This window comes from Sycon ciliatum, chromosome 3, assembly GCF_964019385.1.
Source record: "Sycon ciliatum chromosome 3, ocSycCili1.1, whole genome shotgun sequence".
Classification (NCBI taxonomy): Eukaryota; Metazoa; Porifera; class Calcarea; order Leucosolenida; family Sycettidae; genus Sycon; species Sycon ciliatum.
Genome location: NC_088645.1, coordinates 21,609,886 through 21,633,710, shown reverse-complemented (window position 1 = coordinate 21,633,710; position 23,825 = coordinate 21,609,886). Strand labels below are relative to the sequence as shown.

The following is a 23,825-nucleotide window of genomic DNA, read 5'->3' as shown; positions in this document are numbered from 1 at the left end:
AAGTAGTTGGCCTATGAGCGACCAAAGACAAAGAGCCTAGAAGAGGTTTTCTGGGGAAAGCAAAACCGCTCGACCCGATGACCCAGTTGGTCTGGCAGCCATGGACTATTACTAATACATGTACAGTATTACTGCATACACTCTGTCTACAGCACATGCAACTGAAGTTTTAGTCAGTGCACAATAATGATAACGTACATAGCCAACACCCAGGCAACGGAGATAACTGGTACATACTGTACCACCAATAACGACGCATGACACGCAGATCGACTTTGTGTGTGCGTGTGTGTGTACATGTATGTGCGCGTGGTGTGTGTGTGTGTACATGTATGTGCGCGCGCGCGTGTGTGTGTGTGTGTGTGTGTGTGTGTGTGTGTGTGCCACGAACCAGCGTCGCACAATCAGCAGAACACATCTAAGGAGAGCCGCGGAATCGCCGGTCGATTCAGCCGTTGTGTCAACCGTCGATGAATGGAGAAATGTATAACTATTATTGTAATGTAATGACAAGCAATATTAGTTGGAACAGGGAAGGAGTAGGAGTCGCTTTCTGTGGATAATACATGTACATGGATGTTCTCGAGACTGCACGGGTCAACGTAGAGCTAGAGAGCAGAGAAACCCATGTCTCTGTACGTCCATGGCCCATGGGGGAACCAGGCCAGCGCCATTCACACCCCTTCATGGCAGCATGCACTCTCGATCTCGCGCTATTTGGGCAAGAGCTCGTACAGTACATGTACACAGCCAGTCTGACTCTCTGAGTGTTTGTGATTCACTCATTGCATGTCTGACGTGGCCATGGTGATGATTGTACATGTACATCCTTTGGAACATTCTTCTTGCCCTCCAGACTGTGACCAGAGTCCTGCCTGGCAGCCTACGCACGATCTAGCCTTGACGGTGGACGTGGTTTATCATGGTGTGTATCTGACCGAAGAGGAAGTACATCCACGGACATGCACTCGCAATCATCCAAAACTGACAAACATGACTGTTCGTTGGTACTAGTAATATACAGTAGTTCAGTAGTCATGTTATACACAATCACAGTACAGACAGTCAGTCATGGACATGTAGTCTAGATCACTATCAAAGTCAACTCTTGAGTCTTGACCCCACATGCAGGCCAGCATACATCAATAATATAAGTCTTGGTGGAGGTTTCAGCTCAGAGTCGCTCTTGTCCACACACGTACACCCCACCAAACGAACAATGCAGCGAATAGTAATAATAATTGTTGACGCTGGTAGCCTGCTGAGTGCATGCACGGCACTGACGTTGCAGGAAAGGTGTCCAACAGGGAGTCGTACTCAAACAAAAAAACAGTTTGAGTACGACTCCCTGGTGTCCAACAATGGCAAAAGCATGCAGTTCTTGAAACATGTACAATGTACGTACATGTACTTTAGAACCGACTTCCCGTACTTGTACTAGTGACTGAGCAAGTAAACAATGAAAGGAGGCGGTCGCTTCAGAGCTCATTCCAGGACCACGCAGTGCACTAGTGGTGAGTGAACACTTTGGCATTGGCATTCACAGTAGTCAGTAGTTGTCATGTTGCACTCTCGCATTATCACTGTATCAGGACATGAAAATGTCAATAACTAAGACTGCACAGCCAGCCGTCACGAGTCATAACAACAAGTCATAGTGAGATCGAGATGTCATCTTTGACTTTGTGAAGTAATACTAGTTCTTTGACTTTGTGAAGTCAACGCATTCCCCCGAGGTGCTGTTTTGCGTTGATCATATCACTCGCACGTCCCCAGTGCTGCCAATACCACTATACACCTGAACACAGCGGCAGCAGCAGAGTCAGACCGTGTTGGACTTGGAGGCACGTTGATACGGTACAGCTGCGTGGGTATGGGTCCGAATAGAATCCTCCTTCTGCCCTCCCCTATCAAGCCGATTAATAATAATTATTATCATTTCTTCACGCCATTACTAGTCTAGCGAGACCCCGCAGACGCTACTCTCTACTTCGTGCGAAAACAATACCTAATCAGTGACGACTGGCAAAGTGACAGGCACATTATTATAATGTCTGCTGCTGCACTGAAACACACCTACGAATTGAATGGACAAACACTGCGGTACAGAATGCCAGTACAATGACTAGGAATACATGAACAATCAGGACATGATGTACTAGCAGTATGCACAAGGCGTAGCTTGACATGGTTATGCAAAACCTGAAATAGTATAGGAGGTTTATTAGGAACACTCCGTGAGCCCTGGTATGGTTACTCAAAACAAAACACTGATGATCTGGCATGCAGGCGGTGGCGCAGATAGTACTCGTCTTTGGTAGTTTGGAACATGCGCTTGGGGACCTCGTGACGCATGGCTGCTGATACATCATTACATGACTGTATCAGTGTATGGTTGTAATCGAAGGACTGAGGTGAATGATCTGCCGCGTATGCCACTATTAGAGAAAGACAATACACTGTACTAATACATGTATGCGATGTCATTGTATGAAACAGCGCTGCATACCTGAGCCATACCCTCACACTTGAAGAGTGATTATGTGATCAATTCTTTGGACGCAGGTAGGCGGGTGAGCACTGTTACAGAACCTTCTCAGTCCCAATGCTGCTATCTCATGGACATGGGAGTTAGCATTTACAATTAAGTAGCTGCAGTTTCAGCCACGTGACTCCGACATAACATGCCTATTCTTCCTCCAGTAACTACAGTTTGACAATGTCAAAGCACTGTCCGTGTTGTGCTTGAGAGAGAACTTTCCAGCGTGCACAGTCACAATTGTACAATGATTCCTGGCGCATTCTTCACTACGGTAGTGCACTGTCGAGCTTCTACTGGCGGCTGGGGTATTGCAGGAATGCGTCACTCATGGTTGACTAGACTAGGTTAACCGGTTGAGCAGAACCAACTACTGTAACAAATTACTAATTTAATACTTCTAGGATGCTTTTCATCCGTGACAAAATCGCAAAGGGTGTCATTGTCTGACCAAAAGCATAATGGGCGCGAGGAAGGGCGTGTTGGCGGGAAGTGTATTCGAAATGCAAGAGAGGCTGCGAAGTACAGTAGTGTCAGTAATAGCCAGGTGTCGCAACCACACCAGAAACACATTATTTCTTGATCGCCCCATATACTGTATCATCTGTATTAAATACATGTACATGTACCGCTGATACATGTGCAAATCACATCTGATGATGATCTGCATGTACTACGGGAACGTAACTAACTTTCTTTAGTTTCATACAATGCCATGGTTCACTACTGCTCCACTTGTAACGCTATAGCAGTGTGTATGGTTATAGTAGTGTGTATGGCTATAGCAGTGTGTATGGTTATAGCAGTGTGTATGGCTATAGCGGTGGGTATGGTTATAGCAGTGTGTATGGTTATAGCAGTGTGTATGGTTATAGCAGTGTGTATGGTTATAGCAGTGTGTATGGTTATAGCAGTGTGTATGGTTATAGCAGTGTGTATTCCCTGTGACTCCACACATCAGAATAGATTTGCCCAAGCACTGCCCCCGTAGGTCGACTGTCCACTAACTTATAGACTAAGAGTTAGTTCCCTTTGAAACTCCTGCGATAAGAGGCTGTAACTCAGTATATCACTTTCAGCTTCTGTTCTGCAACGAACTTTGTGCAATCATCATACGTCGAATGATGTACATTGTACAATATATTATCATGTACTTGTACGATCTTGTCCATCAAGATGCTGGCCACCACCAACCAGAGCGAGGTCACCACCAACCAGAGCGGGTGCAGACATTCAGAACACACGGGCGACGATAGGGTGTGCAGCCCGATAACGACTCGACGTTTGCAAAAGTATTAGTAGTGTTATGAGGTCGCACCAAGTTGAAGAAAACACCCGGCTTACCCTTCGGGAGATGCCAATTAATTCGTTTCGAGAATGTCGCAGTGTAATATCACAATACTTTGAAGTAACTGTTCTCCAATTATCCCCCATTTTGCCATCCTGATTCACCGTTTTAAAACTACTTGACCTAAGATTGACCCGTTTTGCAAAGTTTCAACTTTGCCTTTGGACTACGGACGTGGTCGGTCGTGCGATACAACCAGGAGATTGATGATAACGCTGTTAGTGTGTAGAAATAGGACTGCTTTACGGCATGTACATGTACGTGCACGTGTATAGGACTTTAAAAATCTTTGAGTCTTTGTAACATGTCGGTCACTGTCATGCTAATGGTCGATATCAGCCAGCGGCAGTGTGTCAATGCGTGAATGAAGTGTGAAAACTGTAGTATGTGACGTAGTGCGTGTACAGAACTGAGTCAGACTTATTCATGAAGTGTTACAAGACTGGTATGATTGTACTTACCAGTTACCGTGCAGATACACCCCCGCCACTGAGAAGCACTGAGAAAGATTCCGATGTCGGCGATCGCCCTTTCCGTCTAGTGTGCTTTTGTCTTGGCTTGATATGACTAACTCGACGTCAGTCTTCAGCCAAGCCACAGCACAGGCCCACTCAGTACAGCCAGTCCGAGACCGGGAGTTCATGGCCCCGTCCCGGTGTCCGTGATCCTGCGATGGCCAATCACTGCCATCACTCAGCTTGACCGTATGCCGAGTTGTGAGCAGCTCGGACGCTCGAGTCGAAATGCATGATTGCACAAGCGAGTGAAGCGACCCAGTCTTTGCCGAGTCATGCGCTTGTCCACGAAGTCGAACTCCAAGGCGAAGGTTCACAGAGTACAGTACTGTCAGCAGGTCAATGACCATTCGTAGTCCATCCGGGCCGTATGCTCCGTAGTCTAAAGCGTAGATCTACGCAGTAGATCTACTCACGGATTGACTGCCCACTGCACTGCATGCTGGACTTCTCGCGCCTGGCACGGCCAGGTCATCCAGCGAGTGCCATGCCAGCGCTGCGGCGGCCTGTCATCCACGCGTCGGTGATTCCCAGGACGCAATCGCAGGCTCATTTCGCGCACTTCTATGTGACCGTGCATATTCTGGGATGGTCGACAGTCGATCAGGCTGTCCAAGTGTGACTGTGAGGCCCGGCGTATGTTTCCGCCTTGTCCATCGTATCACAAGCAAACGCCAAATCAAACTGCATTCATTCTGCGCCCCAGTGCAGAGCAGTCGGCCTCGTTTCCCGCTGTGTCAGTCATCACCATACGGCGGTGAAGAAAGGAGCTCTCCAACTACTAGTAGTAGTTCTACAAACCACTGGTCCCTGCTGCTGCTCGCCTGAAAATTATTTTCATAGAGAATTATTAGAGCAGCGCTGCTGACTGTTGTTGGAAACTGCTTAGTTCTGCAAGAGCGGAGGTTTGGCGCTGTGTGCTACTGTGGATGTCAGCCGGACGCGGACGTTGCCGTACTGTTTGTGCAGTACGACTCTATTGGCGCGATACAGGGTGCTTTCTTGCGCCCAGGAAGCAAGATCTGCTGGTGTGAAACGTAGCAGAATGCACTGGCGAAGCGGCCAGGCTAGAGCGCCGCTGTCCGTGCGCCTCGCGCCGTTCACGGTGCTGCTGTTGAGTCTGCTTCTCCTTGCACCTTCGACATGTTGGGCAGCCTTCCGACCACGCTTCATCAGCGAACCACAGGATATCCTGGTCTCTCCGAACGAGCCGTTCACCGCGGTGCTCCCCTGCACACCAGCCGCACCGGGCGATGTGCGAGGTGTGCAATGGCAGTTCGGTGAGGCTATTATAGAGAGGGCTGGTGATGGACTCGCGCCAACCAGGAGTAGGAATCGCACCACGTGGATGCTGCAGATCGACGATCGCTTGACCTCCAGCAGTCGCAGATTGCTAGGACAGTATTCATGCATCGTGGACTATGGCATCTACGGCAAGCTGAAAAGTCGAACGGCCCACATCAGAACGTTCGGTGAGTGATGGTGATATTTTGTGTGAGTTGACTTGTTAGGGTGGTTTAGCGCTGGTCGAAGAAATGCAGTTTCAGGTGTCACCCGACCTTTGATTCCAACAGGCTGAATCCTACTCATCCCTGCCCGTGGGCAAGCGTGGAGTAATAGAAACTGTTCTCCGAACTCGAGGAGGACGTCAAACTGCTGTTGATGCAGCGGTTTTGGATTAGGTTCGTGTGTACGTGGGCTTTCCCCAGCTACCTCGGGTGTGACATTTTTCTGTCGGCGCAGATCGGATTGGAATGAAAATGTCGTTGTTTGTAGGTTTTCGGAAAGCCGCAAATAGTGCGATATAGTGCGAGTCTCTCCCGCTACTACTAGTACTAGCAACTCGTGGAAGAGTGGGCGCGCAGTGCTTTCCCGCAAGCTGCTACGCGTCTGCGGGCGTTTCGGAAAGTACTGCAGTGGACACTTACAGTACGTCTTTAGGTATTGGTATTGACGAGAGGGTATACTCAAAGGGTATTGCTGTGACACCAACTCATGTGCTCCTTACTTCGTCCGGGCAGCGAGACAACCCAAACGCAGTCCAGGACACATAAAACAGTGTACCGTGCTGGTGCAAGAAATCTGGCCAGACACGAGGCCACAGTAGCCAGACTAGCCGAGTAGGAATCGTCCATGGGTATGTCTGGATACCGTGTGCAACTGTGTGTGTGCTGTCGACATGTCACAAACCAGTGGCTTCACTCTCCTATCCTCCCCCCAGCGTAGAGGAAGCAGGAAATTGATTTGGCGGTGGATTGTGTGGGTATCAGAGGAGGGCAGGTTTCTCACAAAATATCTGCCCTGGGCCTCGCACTGACCTGGTCTGTAGGTGGTGCAAGTCATGGCTTTCACGATTACTCGTTTTGGAAATTTAGCCACTTGCAAGCCTCCAACTCAGGCAAAGAAAGTGGCACCGCACAATTGCGTCCTGAGGACAAGGGCCTGGTTGTAACGTAGTAGGCAAGAGCAGTGTCATTGTAGGTGCCTTGTAGTCTATGCCAGGTTGGAATACTGACCAGGGAGTAGACAATGCAGTTCCCTGCAACATTACTCATTAGTCCAGTACAGGGCGCGCACCTGTGTAGTCAATGACTCATGTCATGTACAGTATAATCAACATTTCAATTATACGTATTGCAGAGCAATGTGATTGTGACTACATGCATGTACATTGTGGCCATGCTGCAGGTACTGTAAAACACGTTGTTTTCGGTGTAACTTTAAATTTCGGTGATTTAAGGCGCTAGCGTATGCACTGTATGCGACGGGAATGCTGGTCACCTAATTCCATAATTACACCTAAAACCTGGCAGGTCCCTGACACTGAAATTGTAATACACCTAAAATCACATGTTGTACAGTACTGTAACATTCTTGTGCAGTGAACTGTGCATCAGTGCATAGCAACACGGCACACACATAACATTAGAATGGCTGAGGACTTACTGTGCTAAATATGCGCGGCATGTGCAGCATTTCCCTGGGACTGGGGGTGAAGAATAGGAAAATAAGACTGCAAAATTGCACTTGTCCATGAGGCCCTAAATCTGTATCCATCTGTTATCGTATGATTCATTGTGACAGGTGAATACGGAAAACGCTGTGCTATATCCAGTAAATAGGCTGGCATCTAAATGAGTTTGTTCCGGGCCTGGCAGTGTGTTGGGAGGGCAGGCCAGAATCTCATGCTGTGACACAGGCTGAGGACTTCTGGAGAAGAAGGAAAACATATGCAGTGTCACAGTGGTACGGAGTATTCCTAGGGTAAACACTTCTTGTGTAGGACGTTTGCCCGGTATGGCGAAGGCAGGCTTGGCCATGTGCTTCAAGCTGTGCCAGCCGTGTCAGCTGTAACCAGTCATGTCTTGCCTGCCGTGAACCATGTCTTGTATGTTCTGTTGTGAGAATAGGAAAGAGCAGTCAAGCATTGGTGCAATTTTTTCACACAACATCAGCCTGCGTCACAATCACCTTAATCTGTACAGCAAAGCCAAGCCTCTTTGAGTTGAACACCAGGGAGGCTGCTGGAGTCTGTTTCTGATGCAACAAAAAAAACAGGAGGGTTTTGTCATAAGGACTTTTTACATGGCAACTGCTTAGCAAATTGATCAATAGAGATGTACACAATAGTCATGCTGGGGCTTCTAAAGAAAAGGTTTGTCTTGTACACTGAGTAGGGGTGTCAACCAGGTTCTGCTGTATTTCATGAGCTTGGAAGAGTTACAGGGACCTAGTTAGACGAGAGGCTAGATTCTATTCTCTGTCTCACATGTACGGCGAAACCTCGCCAAGAGGAACACTGATAAGACAAACGTTCGCTTTAGAAGAACTAGCATCTGTAACCCAATTGGATAAATTACTATGTATGCACTCTGTACACAGAACAACAATAGGAAAGGCTAGTTTTCTGCTACTCTGCCATCTATTGTGTATAAAATGTGGATGAGAAGAAATCCCGTGACAGAGAATAAACAACAGTGGGTCGTTGGTGTCCATCCTGAAGAGGTTTGGCCGTGTACATAAAACGTCCCTCCATGATGGCTACTGACTCACTCCTTGTCCAGCTGGTGCAGAAGCAGACGTTACTACTCCAGCGCTTGTGTGTAAACTCAGTCGACAGTTTACATGTACACACTTGGAGATCGGTGTAGCTAGGGACAGTGTGGCATTTGCCTTTTTCCCATTGTGCTGTCATGGATAGCGGTGTGTCAATGCTGGTACAACTGTAAGCGTGTTGCAGCTTGAACCCCAAACATGCTACATAGGTCAAAACGGATTTTAAACCTTGATGCAGGTGTGTGTTTGGGCGAATAGGATCTCCACCCAGTGCTGGAGCAGCTCTACTGAAATACCAAACTAATTGTAGTTTGTCAGTCGCTTGTGCCAGTTGACATGGCTTTGTCTGAGGCGAAGCAAGGCAATGCTGGAGGTAACGTGAGTCATGAGAGCAACGTCATACGCGTCTTCACGCTGTGCTGCGGGGCTTTCTTGTGGTCCGCGTCCGATGGGGTCCGTTGAAGGCAGATACTTGGTGAAGAGAACTTGCCTTCTGCTAAGGTATCGAGTTCACTCCCGTTATGCCTTGCCTTAGGCATTTCTGTTGGTGGAAAGCGAGTAAAGTTGACATTGCTGCCAGTTTGGGCTCTCTCACAAAGAGAACTTGTTTGTGATTCCCCCAAGGTGTTGACAGAATGCCCTCCAAATCACCCTCCAAAATGGTGACCAGAGGAATCCGATCCTGACCTATAGGTCTGTCTGCTAATGGATGAAAGTCAATACCCGCCATTCAGAATGTCTAAAAATGACTACTTGTAGCTGAAAAACCAAAAAAAAGTACCGTTATTGGTTGTCAGCTAGGTCGACGACTTGACCTTTTTTCCCATACAACTCGTAACACGCATACCAGTACTCAGTGAGCAGTGCTTATGGAACAGGGTCTCTAGTACCTTGCCAGACCATCTTTTCAGAAAGAATGTGCGATGTGAAGCTTAGAAACGCTGTGGCGTGACTACCGGTGTACAACGCATTCTCTTGGTTAAATGTTTCATCACGCTCTTATTGAGGTTTATTTAGCTGTTGAAGCATGCTGTGACCACCCATGATGCACTGAAAGCTGTCTCTGTGGACAGGTGGTCGTTAAACACAGGTTGGGTCAGAATGTATGCTGAGCAATCGTAGGGGGCCTGGGGTGAATGGTCTCAAAACGAGGTTGGGCTCCTGTTGCACTGGCCTCTAAACACAGGTGTCACTGTTCTATTGCATATGTTCTGTGTAGTACTGTGTAGTCTGCACCATCAATGGCAGCAACAACAGCTTTGTGCTGGATCATGAGTCCTACTAGTACCATCCTTATTGTTCTCGTATTGTTGTGGTATTTGGTACGTCTTGGACATGTGGAATTATACAGACGTGAGAAGGAGAGAGAGAGAGAGAGAGAGAGAGAGAGAGAGAAAGAAAGAAAGAACGAGAGAGAGAGAGAGAGAGAGAGAGAGAGAGAGAGAGAGAGAGAGAGAGAGAGAGAGAGAGAGAGAGAGAGACACTCGTACACGCACACACACATGCGTCGCACCAGTGTCCTCCGGCTTTTTCGTGCATAAATGGCAGCGTGTTTTGTACATGGAATGAGGTGTGCCCGACAAGCAATCTCCCTGTCCTTGGCACTTGGCAATATTCCATTGCAGTGTACTTGGATATTTGGCCTGTGACTTTGTCGGCACCATGTGAGTATTACATGAACCTCAAGTGACTTGTAAAAAACTAACGCCTGTAGTTTCTCAATAGAGGTGATCACCCGTCACACACAACAATTGTTTTGAGGATTGATATCGGTAACTGGAGATCTTCAGGCGAAACGAATCACTGGAACTTAATTGAGCACCTTGGGCAAGAGTAGACGTTCTGTTACTAATTGTGTTGGTCTGTGTGTACCTCTCAGCAGACAGTGGTGGCCTCAGCACCTCGTGAGGTGCTAAAATCTTGGAGTGACGTTTGCTGTAAGCTATCACTTGTGATTGAAACACACGTGTGGATGGATAGCTTGGTCGCTTTCCCCACTCGCTCCTCCAGTTCTGGGCGTAGATATTGTAGTGATCATCCCATCAGCTCGGTCACACATTAATGAAGTGTTTCTTGCAGGGATTGCAGTGGGTTTTCAAGTGCCGGCGGTTCAGGTGCTTGCATTGTGTTTGTAAAAAATGTTACAACACGATATGGAGATTTCAATGTAACACTAGTGGAGATCAGTTACTTATGTTGCAGAGATAGGCCTGGCGGAAGCAGATCCTGATTTTCCGAACCTGAATTTGCAGTATGTTCGCTCTGTTTCCAGTGTGTAGACAGAGAGGCAGGACATGCTTGCTGGTCTGTTACCAGTGTAGATACGTTTGCATGGCGTACGGGCAGCATCTGAAGGTGTGGCGAATCCGCTCTGAGCTTGACATAATGGTACCAGCTGTGATGGCCGCACTTACTCGTTGCATGATTTCGATGCCTAAAACATCTGAAATGATTGGCACATACTGAAGTAATAGACAGGAGAAGATTGCTGCTGGCAGGTTTACCAGGGGGCTGTGTTGTCTCTATGATCACCCTTGTAATGATACGTTGGTATCTGTGTGGCAGCATCAGCTCAACTCAGGTCCATGACTGTACTGCCGTACACATTACAGTGACCTGCTGATGCCTCTGACCTCAAGCCCCCCCCCCCCCCAGGGCAAGAAGGCATCGTTATGTAGAGTGTGTTTCTGGCACAGGGGGTAATGGCCTGTTAGGAATCGTCCACTGCCTTTGGCGCAGTGCAAGTCCTTATTTCTCGCCTGAGGAGGCTAGCCACTGTTTGGCCAGTACTAACGCCTTGCTCTTTCTCCTACACACCTGATTTTCAGGTGATCATTGGAGTCACTTTGCTGATCATTGAGTTGCTCATGTACCACTCACAGACAAGTTTGCTTATTGTCATTGTAGAGGAGAGGAGAATGAAGAGGAAACATTCACGTTATGAGGTGCAGAAGAAAACTGGGCAATAAAATTTTCAGCTGTGGTGGATGAGTCATTCTTCATGGGCAATCAATTCATTCCCCAATGCCCACTGGGCCGAACAGCATCTAATGACTAATGTGAGAAAGAAAACAATGGCAGTATGTGTGCCAGAGATTGGTAAACGCAAGAACCCTGTGGGCGCAATTGACCAAGGGCTATCATACTAGCAATTAATTTTTATTTGGCCAGCAACTGATGATGCACTGGAGCTACAATTAAACCACTCTGTTCAATAGTCTACGTCTATATGCAGTGGTTGTTGTGGTATAATAATTACTATGGTAGTGTAGTGGAGAGCGGTGGAAGAGCTCACTTGTTGCCCTGCACAACTGTAGCTATTCCTAGCTATCCTCACCACCTTGCGTGGCAAATACCTGTCATCACTCATGAGGTCGTTGTTTCGTGATGTGCCTTTTGAGCAGCATTGCTGCAACAAACTAGGCTGACTTGTATGAAAATGTCTGTGGAGTGAGCATTCGTGTGGCTCACATGTCTGAGCACTGGCATTCTCGCTAGCGTTGCTGGGGAGCAAAGCTACACATTTTCATCATGTGTGACATCATGCATGTCATACCTCCTTGTAGTTAAGAATTTATAAAAGAAGTGTTGTGGAGGAACCCCAAATGTAGAAAAGCAGATGCCCTGAGCAGCAATGCAAAGTCTATCCACTTGCAAGACATTCTTTCGCCATCCTGGGTGATTCTGTTGGTTTTTGACACGGGCTCCTCAGTGAGTTTTAGATCGCACGGAGCCTAAATATGGCCACGGTGTGCTGGAAGTGGTTGTATGAGGAACTACTGGCAGCAGACGATGTGTTAGGGTGGGGGAGTGGTTGCTGTGAAGAAGTGTGAAGCTTTTCGACAATGCCTTGCCCAACTGAACTGGCTGACTCCTAGACATCGCCGGGATCACGAATTTGTTTTGTTTTGCTCGCAGAACAGAAGAATGATACACAATCAGGTGTGATAGTGAAGTGTTAAAGGGCTAAGCCGCTTGATTCTGTTCACGCCCCGTGGCATGACTGGGGAGATGAAGTCGCTGTGTACACCGCATGCACATAACTAACGTTGCACCTGTGTTCAAGGAAGACCCGTCTATAAATACTCTTCCTCTCTGTCTGGGGTGGGTGGTCCACAAACACAGGTTTCATGGTTAACACCTGAGCACTCTTACATATAGTGCACAGCAGAGAGGCTAGTACACCATGTCCATGCAGCAGGCCTTTCGAATTCTCTACGACAATAATTGGTCTGTAAACCACGCAAAAAAATCACAGACACGGCAATGGGTGTACCAAAGGGGATGATGCGTTGCACTCCTTCAATATGATTCTACATTGTATTGGTACAATTTTCAAAGCCATTTTAGACATTGGGCACATGATCCATTTTTGCACAAGACCTTTTCTATTAGGAAACAGAGGAAAATACAATTATTGTCAATTTATTGCTGAACAGGATTGCTATCTTGAAGTATGTAATAATCAGATTAGCTTGGGTGAAAATACCTGGGCATGTATCTATTGTAGGGAGGAAAGATGGGTACTAGCTCAGTTGGTTGGATTCGAAATTGGCCCAGCAGACTAACTAAGCTCAGGCGGAGTGGACCTTTAGTCCGGGCTTCTGTGCACTTTGTACCTCTCGGCAGTGGAACATGTGAGTGAGTGCTCCAGCGAATTATACTGCTATTCTAGAGGGCCAGAATTTGATTTGAGCATTGTGATTGAAGATGGAGAACTGAGAGCAACGACCAGGTGGTTTGGGGAACTGCTACCAGAAGCCCCGTGCTGTGCTCTCCAACAATGTAGTATTAGTGTTAGTGTAGCTCCGTGTGTAGACTTGACACAAGAGTCTGTAATCGCATTATGTGTACATGTACATGTAAGTCTAAAGAAGACAGTGATGTTCAGGGATTGGGGGAGGGGGTAGCTGTGATCGACCGACCCCATGGCTGGGTTCCGGCCTGACCCGTGGCAGGGAGAGAATATGGCAGCGGCTCTCTGCTTTGTGGTGGCCTGCGTTTTGTTTTCCTCTACCCTGAGCTATTTCCATCACTGGTATGCTCTTCACCAGCCCTCACACCCTGTTATGTTAATCTGATAATGAGTGGAGCTGATTAATAGATTGGGGTCATAGTGAAGCGGTCAGCACCCCGCACACTCCAGGGGCATATTGACAGGATGAGTGCTAAGCTTGTACTCTGCAATGAAATCAGCTGATTAGTAATCACATCCTTGTAGCAATTACAGCCTTTTTAGCCCAGAGGAGGAATTTTCTGGGAATCCACCCAGCCAGGATAGTGCTAGGATTGTCATGTGCTTGTGCAGTTGTAGTGTAGAAGAGTGCATGCAGGGTTGGAAATGGCTTTCCACCAGGACCCCGGCTGTGTGAAATCACATTGGTATGTTCAGCAGCAGAATGATGACAATGCTATGGACTTAGTGGGTGTGCTGAGTTGATGACATGTCAGATGGTGTGCAGGGCCTAGTAGGGGTGCACTGTGTGGTGTGCTGGAGAGAGAGAGAGAGATCAATGGCATACTTCATCTGGAGTATGATTCTTGGGAGGAAATCTAATCAGATATGCTAGCACATGTACATGATCTCAAACCTGGCCTAATAGCTTTGTGAATTGGAAGCTGCCATGCTCCTTGCACTAGCCGTAGATTTTTGAACAGTAGAGTCAAGTTGTAGGAAGCTCCTTCAGTGATCGTTTTGGGGTCCATGTCTCATCCCCCGACTTGCTCTTTAGACCAAACTTGACTGATGCCTTGTATGTATTGCCTGAAGAGAGTTACCAACATGCTCCCAATGGGTGCATGCGATGTGCCAGCTGATCAATCATTCAGCGAGCGCTGAAGCCAGGGCATTGCGCTGAAGCCAGGGCATTGCGCTGACGCCAGGGCATTGCGCCTGAGCTGCCATGTGTTAACCTTCTCCTAATTTGTGTCTCATGTCCAATTCCGACACGTGGATAATGAATATCCCAGATGTGCACAATGCTCGTCGAAATGTGCAATGGTGTGATCTCAATCAGTTATCTGCCAGTGTGATAATGTGTGCGTCCAGAGCCGGCTCTGGTGCCCTGCTGGTGCTGGCTGCCGTGTCCGTGTTTGTGTGTGTGTGTGTGTCCCCAAAGAGGTACACATGTGCGAAAACTCATTCACCGCTCATGTATGCCCATTACTATCCATATGATGCTTGTGATCCCGTGCAATTATCCTAATTGAGAAATGAGCATGCAGTAGCCTGGCTACAGTAGGCACCTTCTCAGTACCCGGGCCTCCAGTATTGCCAGTATTGGGCTGGTGTTTACCCGCTCTCTGCCTGTCTCATTATGGCAGTCACGGCTGTGTTCCTCGTGGCATTCTCAGCTCCTTTTAGTGTTACTCTCACCGGTGCACACTGTCCTGCATGCCAATGCTTGCACCCAGCATGTAGGACTCAGAGCTGGTTAAAGACGAAAGAGGTAGCTCTTCAGTTGATTTGCAGCTGCCTGCTGGGATGTGCTAGTGCGGTGGGCATCCCACTTCTCTGGCCGTTCAGGGCTAGAATTACTCTGCAGTGGTTTGTAAGTGCAGCAGTTGTTTTATGCCAGGCAACCACTTTCCTACCAGAGTGCCCAGCTCATCCCCAACCGGCCTGCAAAGGCATGGCATGTTGGGACAAAGTAATAGTTGTGCCGTTCGTGGGGACAAAGTTGTGCTCTTGAGTCTCCACTCCTAGTGGGACAATATGGTGGACAACTTCAAAGCGGAGTCTCAATGCCTGGGCTGTTTCCGTAGAACCCTGCCACTGGCACTGGCTCTTCTCTCTTTTCCACTTGGTCTCCATGGGTCTGTGTTGTGCGTGGGCATGACATAAACAGGAGTGTGACCTACGTAGCTACGTAGGCTTAGAGCGTGGGTACTGCTTCGTCATTGTGGTGGAAACCCGGAAAGGCGCCCAACACATACTCATTGGGCAGGTTTTCCTTCAACAGAGAGCAATGTCTTACTTTGAAGTACTGAAGACCGTCTGAAGTGAAGGCATGCTACACGGCTCAGTCCCTGTCTGATGTCCAATGTCCAATGCAACTACATGTCCCCTGTACTGTCCTTTGTTACCTGCTGTTATCCTCTACACATGTACTGTACCTGTACTCAGTGCTGCGTGTATGTGTGTATGTATGTATGTGTGTATGTATGTGTGTATGTATGTGTGTATGTATGTGTGTATGCGTGTATGCGTGTATGTGTGTATGTATGTATGTGTGTATGTATGTATGTGTGTATGTGTGTATGCGTGTATGTGTGTATGTATGTATGCGTGTATGTGTGTGTATGGAGGGGGGTTCTAACTTTGGAAGACCTAGTGGCATGCCAATGTTTTACACTTCGTCTTCAGGAACTAAGTGTTCCCTTTGAAAAGAGCTAGCTGGATATACTATTTCCTTGCGCCCCAATTCACTACGTTATTGTACATATAGGTGATCCTGAGTGGATGTGGAGTGCAAGGAAACCATACACGTAAAGCTGTATAGAATGCTAGTACACAATGATGCAGACGGCCAGACTGTTTCGGCCAATGAGGCCTCATCAGTGCAACTCCCATGCTAGCACATGCACCTTAAAAATAGCACTGTTATCAATTTGAAACTCGGATGTTGAGCCAATAATAAAATGTAGAAACTGTTATCAATGCTAGTATTTGAAGTAGTTGCTGTGTGCCCAGCACATCAATGGTGGCACCTGCATGTTTCTGTGCCGGTATGAAACTGACAAAAATGCAGCAGATTGAGTACTGCTGAGGTATTGGGGCACTGTGACAATGGTGGAGGTGTGTGAGAAGCCGGTGCAGATTGTATCGTGAATTACTCCAGCACACATGATCCATGTGCACATTGATGTGCCATACTGGCTGCCACTCCTGACAGCCAACCATTCATGTACACTTGTCAATGGGCTTAGGACTTGAGGTGATATCCATTCTGTTTTTCCATTGCCTGGGCCCATTGTAGTACGTACTAGTAACTTGTTGGGCTTGATGAATTCAGTCATGCCACGCCTTGCCGCCCTTCCACACTGGGTTCCCTTGCCACACAGAGCCACTGGCTGGATGACATTCAAAGTGTGTGCGCGTGTGTGCGTCCCTGCATGCGTGCGTGTGTGTGTGTGTGTGTGTGTGTGTGTGTGTGTGTGTGTGTGTGTGTGTGTGTGTGTGTGTGTGTGTGTGTGTGTGTGTGCATTATTTCTCTGTCAGCCATGAGGATGTGTGCGTGCGTGTGCGTGCGTGTGTGTGTATGCATTATTTCTCTGTCAGCCATGGGTGTTCCCCCACTGATCAAGTACCAGCGGCGTTAAAGGCTTACACACCCCTGCAGAAAAGCATCAACTGGTGTGAATCACAATACGTTCTACTATTGCATACGAATACTTTCCACGGAGTTTCACAATCGCAATCAACACCACCAGTTAGATCGACATACAGTGTTACGAATGTTTTTATTGAATGACGAACAGAAAGATGAGGAACCATGGGTGTGATGAACAAGAGAAATAATAAAATGGGAAATAACTTAAATTAAAAGCATCTGTAGACCGTCACTCAACACTAATTTGAGTTTGCTGTGATTTCTTTGCTTCTGACTGTGTGCGTGTGTAGGTGCGGAGAATGTCCGACTCCTCGGCCCCAAGGCTGAACTGATGGTGGCCGAGAACAACACGGCCATACTACGCTGCACCGCCATATTTTCCAGCATATTCCGCAACAGTCGGCGCGTCACCGTGGAGACCACCTGGTTCACCGGCATGCAGGAGACGGCGAGACCGATACGCAGCGGCGACAGTGGCGATAGCGGAGGTGTGATTCGTAACGCTGTGGTGCTGCCGTCGGGAAACCTCCAGTTCCCGCACGTGAAGCTGTCGGACTCGGGACACTACTTCTGCAACGCCAAGGTCACGTTCGACGGCAAGTCATTTGCGTCGGCGTCGAAGACGGCGCAGCTCGTCGTGGAACGCACGATGAAGAACGTCAGCTGTCGGCCGCAGCCGCAGGACGGTGACTGCACGAACAGTGATTTGTACTACTACAATTCTCTGACGTTCCGCTGCCAGAAGTACTTGCCGCTGCAGTGCAAGCCGGACGGTTCCCACAACTACTTCCGTGACATCCACTCGTGCGAGGCAGCCTGCATGACCGCGCGCTCGCTGCACCAGGTCAACGTCTACACGGAGCAACGGACGGTGGTCAGCTTCGTCGGCAAGGACGTCACGCTGGAGTGCTTCGCGACGGGTCTGCCGCGGCCGCGCATCGGCTGGCGCAAGGACGGGAGCGTGTCCGGCGTCCCCCGGCCGGTGAACGGTAACCTGGTGCTGGAGCGTGTGCGCACCACATCCAGCGGTGTGTATACGTGCAACGCGCAGAACCAGTTCCAGCGCGAGGTCAAGACGGTTAACATGATCGTGGTCAACCCGCTCACCGCCTCCTTTCGCCTGACGGAGACCGAGCTGACGATCACGCGCTACCAGTGGCGCTCCGTTACCTGCTCCGCTAACGACTTCCTCGACGCCAGCATTCGCAGGTTTGCGCCCACGTGCCAGTTTGAATGGTTGCTTGGCGGCAGGCCGGCCCCGTACCGCATAATCGACAGCAGCCCGTTTCACAGCCAGCTGAACGTCACCGGCGAGCACTTTGGTGTTCTTCAGTGCCGCGTAACAAGGCAGTCAACCGAGGAACACCACCAGGGAGCCATTTTTATTAATCGTAAGTAGCTGGTTGCTATAGTTTTGCCTAATCTATGTTCACCGGACCATGCTATAGAGGTTGTGCGATTGTGTGTGTGTGTGTGTGTGTGTGTGTGTACATGCGTGCGTGCGCGCACGTGCGTGAGTGAGTGTGCGTGAGTGCGAGTCAGTGTGCATGCGCGCACGCGGCTGGTCCTGGGTTTGTGCTGGTGCTGGTCGTGGCAGCTAGAGGGAGCAAGAGTTCCACCGGTGACCCATACACATGTGCTGCACAGTTAACGTAGTCTAGTGCAGAGCAGCCTTGCTTATCACTGGCTGAAGCCTTCGGGCACAACTAACTTCTCTGTACTGGTAGATTTTTCTTTTGACCAGACGAGACCAGACGACGCTTGCAGACACCAGCGCGAAAAAAAATCTACCACTACTATTTGACGGATTTACTGAAGATGGCATTACCAAATTATAACTTCTCTGTTCCGAGCAACTTAGTGACTCTGCACTGCTGTCTACAAATGTTCTTTGTTCAATGCGCAGCTAAGCCACCCACGCCGAGGGATCTGGTTGTCAAGGACACCAGACACAACAGCACCGTCATCCACTGGCACTTGGACGCGACGCGACCGCGAGTGCCGCTCACCACCATCGAGGTGGTGTGGCACAAGAACGACAACGCGCGGCCCACCAACCACAACAGATACCTGTCGCGCGACAAGCGCAGCGTGCAGCTGAGCGCCCTGGAGCAGGACACCGTGTACGTGGTGGAGATGCGCACCATCAACCGGTACGGGCGCGGCACCAAGGTGACCAAGATGATCCGCACCATCCGCATCAAGCCCAACCACCCGCGCAACGTCACCGTCAGCGTGGTCAACGGAACCTCGGCGCTGGTCTCCTGGAAGCTGCCCACACGGACAAGCCCGCCGGTGACCATACACGGGCATATCGTACGCTACCTGGCCGCCACCGGGGCAGGCTCGCAGCGGCAGCCGTGGCAGCACGTGAACGTGCCGCTCTCGGCCGGTCTCAGTCGCCTGGTGAGCGGACTGAGCCCGTTCACGCGCTACACGTTCGTCGTGCACGCCTACACGGTGTCACGCGATTACAAGGGCAGCGGGTCGGCGGCGTACAACGCCACCACCGCCTGGAGCAACCTGTTCACCAGCGCTATCAACTCCACCACCGTCAGGCTGGCGTGGAGCTCTCTACCGCGCAGCTTTAACGCCACCGCCATCTCCATTTACCAACAACGTGTTTCCGCGGATTCGCCAGCGTCGGAAACCGTGGCGACCGGGAGTGGCCCGATGACGAAAATCGCCACGCTGAGCACGTCCAGCACGCTGCACTTGGCCACGGGGCTGTCGCCGCTGACAACGTACCGCTTCATGGCGGCGGTGGACAGCCGTGCCGTCGGCATACTCAACACCACCCAGTCACATGACGTCACCACGGCACGGCAGTCCCCGGCGCCGATCCGTTTCCTTGCCAACCCGGCGTCGTCGCGCAGCATCCAGCTGACGTGGGAGTTTCCCGACGACGCCGACCCGCGCCTGGGTCCCATCACTCGCGTCGAGTATCAGATCATTGGCGATCAAGTGTTGCCATGGGCATCCGTACCTTACAGCAGTCACAAGTGGGGCCGTCTTGTCCGCCATCTGGCCGTCGAGCACGACTACATCTTCCTGGTGCGCTGCGTGACGGCGCGCGGCGGCTACGGGCCCGCACGAACGGCCATGGCCTCGACGGAGCGATTCTGCAAGCCGCCCATTCACTTCAAAGAGGAGCACGTGACGGACCGGAGCTTGCGTATCCGCTGGTTCCATAGCTCGCTGGGCGACTACTGCGTGCCGCAGAACTTCAACGTTCGCCTCTATCACAACCCGCCGCTGCCGGGCGTCGAGAACCGGCCGATACGCGAGCTGCAGATTTCCGGCAAGGAGGAGATGGTGGAGTTCGACGACCTGATCCAGGGTTACCACTATCTGCTGCAGGTGGAGGCGACGGCCACCACCGAGACGCAGACGTACGTGAGCACCACGGGAAACATGACGTTCTACATGCGCGTCCGCACGCCCACGCCTCCCCCGCAGCACGTCAGCGTGCGCTACGCCAGCAACCGTACCACTACGTCGGCGGCAGCGGGGGCGGGAAGGAGAGTGCCGGAGATCCGCTGGTGGCTGCCTGTGCCGTCGCCGATCTACTCACCGTTCATGGTTAAGCTGCGATTCATGACGGCCTCGAACCCGGATGTCGTGTTCCGCGTCAGCACGTTCAACGTGTCGAAGCTGCTCGGGCGACGTCACTTCCGCTACTCGCCGAAAGGCTTGCCCAACGATGGCGTTCTGTTCGATATGAGAATTTTGTACGCAAAGCAGGCACATGATGTTGTGTCGCTGGCTGACGGAGAACGAGGCCAATCTCTGGTGGATCGTCCGCTCAGCTCCATCGCCAGCGGAATACGCACGGGTCGGCGTCGGCGACGACGAGACATGACCATCAACGAACTGCTCGTGTACAGCGAGTACACGGACGCCATTCTGCTGCACACGCCGTACGGTGCGTGCTGCGACAACGCCGCCAGCCACGCCGACGCCAATCAGCTGGTGTCGGCTCCGCTTCACGTCATGGCGCAGACGGACAACTCCCCGAGCGGTGCTGGCGGTGGCGGCTCTGTCCTGGTGTCGTGGCACGCACCGCGACGTCAGCACGACCTCATCACCGGCTACGTGATCTACACGTGGCTGCCGGAGGACGACACGGGAGCGCGGCCCATGCGTAGCACCATGGTAACGGGGAGGAATACGCGCTCCGCGTCGCTTACCGCCACGGTCGGCAAAGTGCACGCATACCGTGTCACTGCCGTCGGGCAGCTTGGCGAGAGCGCCATGAGTCATCGTGCGTTCGCTATGCTTGCCAGTCGCCGGCAGCAACCACCTACACCGCCACCGCTCGTACCAGAGGAAACCCACACCGCTGTTGACACACCAGACAGCGGCGACTCCACTGGATCGGCGGGCAATTCTGCTGTCGTCGCGGGTCTAGTGACTTGCTTCGTTGTGCTGCTGGTGTTTGTCCTGTTTGCAGTTATCGCTCTGATGTATCGCCGGCGTAAGCAAATCGAACGTTACGACGTCGACGGTGCTCGCAATGCGACCAGCAGAGGTGCTGCTGGTGGGCAAAAAGACGAGCCCGCCATGGCGCCGACTCCGGTGATGTGGCCGGACACGCCGGTGCCGCCCTACACGCCCACTCCCAACACCAGAGAGCGAGTGGTCGCCGTCGACAACGGCGCCGCACACGCCGCCGCCGTTGCCCACGCCGCTCGCGGTACCTTGCACGCGCCGGTGCACGCCACGCGCAGCGGAGGCTCCAGCAGTGGTGTGTTCAGCGACGGCGGTGACAGCAGCTCCGACTCGGATGCGGAGCACCGTGCACTGGACCGTAACCCGCGGCGATCCCGCAGCAACAGTCTTCCTGCAATAGAGGCTATGACTATTCATCTTCCGCCCCATTACGATACGTGCGTTGTTCCGATTTCTGCAAGACAGCACAAGGTTGAGGCTGAGAAGCCGGACAAAACAACTGTTCGCCGCAGCAGCTCCCTGAACAACACTAACAGCATAGGCAAGCCACTCGTCAGTAAACGGCAACGATCTCGTCCGCCGTCACCGCCACAAGGCCCTCCCACGCCGCCTCCGCCACCGCCGCCATCGTTGGCAGATACACCAGCGGCGTCACCACCAGTGGTGAGCAAGGTGCAGTCGCCGTCCCCAGCAAAACCAACTCCGGCTGCCCCTAAGCTGCCAGCCACTACACCAAGCGCACCATACCCGATGGGCGCATTGCCTCTATCTCTTGCGGACTGTCGCTCGACGGCTAGCAACGCAAACTCGGGCCACAATACGCCCACCACTTCCGGCACCCCTGTCCCTCTGGGTAGAGCAACACCCACTCTGCAGCTACCCGTGACGGCGGCAGACACGGGCCGCAAGATGCTCAGTAGATGCGCCAGCGATGACCCGTCCAGTATGACCAGTAGGCAGCCGCCGTCGCTGAAGACATCCACCATGCCCCGCTTCAAGGCGCCTACGATGGCTGTGGACAATGACGCAACCGGCGCGGCCTACTCCGAGACCTCTCTCCTGACGGGGATCACGCATATAGGAGTGAAAAAGCAAGCGGAACGGGATTACGATGAACCGGAGCCGTTCAAGGGGGTGCGCAGTCGCTCAGCCTCGGTCGGTGCCAATACGCACAACTTGACACAGAACCACTACGCCTCGGTGCACCTGACAGCCGGCGGGGTGGTCGTGGAGGAAGACGCCAGCCTAGCCACCACCACCACGCCCGCAAAGCAGAATAGCACCACGGTCGGCGATGCGTTCATCGAGGAAGACGACGAGGACATTCTCGGGCCCGGACCAGGCTATACCTGCCCGGACAGCCTTGTAGCGGCGGACAAGAAGGCTGCTGCACTGGAGGCTGCACGGTCCATACCGGACCACTACCAGAACAGGCCGTTGACACGCGACCAACACGTCTACAGCGAGGTCAACCCCGACACGCGCCGCAAGAACAGCGTCAGCCACTACGCCGCAGTGGAGCTCAAGATGGCCGACAGCAACGGCGGCAGCAGCGGCTCCCAGCCGGCACGAACCAGCCCGACCCCGCCGAGCGCGGAGATCACGCAGTACGCAACCGTCATGGCCAAGCCACCACTGCTATAACAAGCGACCGATAACGACACCCAGTCGCCTAGTCAGTGCAGCCTCTTGCTTTCAGTGGAAAGCAGGGAGTAGTAAAATACCGGTGTTTTACCACTCCCTGCTAAACGTCTACCAGTGGCCGCCAGCAGGTCACTCAACAGGACGCATGCGTGCACAGCGTTTCAATTATTTCCAACGTCTTTGGCCTATTCTTGCTCCTTGATATTAGTTGAGTTTGAGACTCGCACGACCCGTAATTGAGTCGCATGTGTTGTAATATTTCGTAATTAAGAGGATAGCTTGATGATGCCTGCATGCGTGCGTATCAGTGAGTACGGAGACTACATTCGCCATTCTGCTCTTCATGGCAACCTGTTGAGCTTGTTTACCGCACGCTAGCTACCACGTCAGTGAACTAAGGTTTAATAGCGTAATGTTGAGGATAATGTGCAACGTCCGCTTTCGTCAAAATCCGCTTTAGCTCCCTCGCTCACCAATTCGTAACAACCTAATGAACAAGCGTTCTATGCTGTGAATCATCTTTGTTGATTGCACTCACCTGCATCTTGATAATTGGATCCCGGTATTATTATTATTCAAGGTTCATGCTAGCAATTTTCAATGCTGATTATGCAATGATTATGTAAGTCAATTCTAAAAGAGATTCCGTTTTCAATTGGTCTATTGCGCATTGCCAGATAAGGAGTGCATGAGTTTCGGATGCGAGTACATGTATATGCCATGCCTGCCAAACATTCCGATTTGGCCTGGGACCGTCCAGATATCAAGGGTGGTAATAGGCACCCAAAACCAAAAGTGCATTCGTCGCATGCCTCATAGCTAGCTACGCTTGTATATATTTGAAAATTGTGATTTTCATACCAAGGTAGGTCATTGTCCCTGTCTCAGGTTTGCAAAGGTTGCGGGGGGGCATGCTGGGTTAGAATGTGCATGACTCT

At 51.0% G+C, this 23,825-nt stretch overlaps 1 protein-coding gene across 1 annotated transcript; it reads left to right on the top strand.

Annotated features, from left to right (window-relative positions):
• Positions 1-4,899: 4,899 nt before the first annotated feature.
• Positions 4,900-23,546, top strand: LOC135811725 (uncharacterized). The gene is made up of 3 exons (XM_065324963.1): positions 4,900-5,874; positions 17,082-18,182; positions 18,698-23,546. Exons 1-3 carry the CDS (start codon positions 5,448-5,450, stop codon positions 22,885-22,887), a joined length of 5,718 nt encoding a protein of 1,905 aa, XP_065181035.1. The 5' UTR covers positions 4,900-5,447; the 3' UTR covers positions 22,888-23,546.
• The last annotated feature ends 279 nt before the right edge of the window (positions 23,547-23,825 follow it).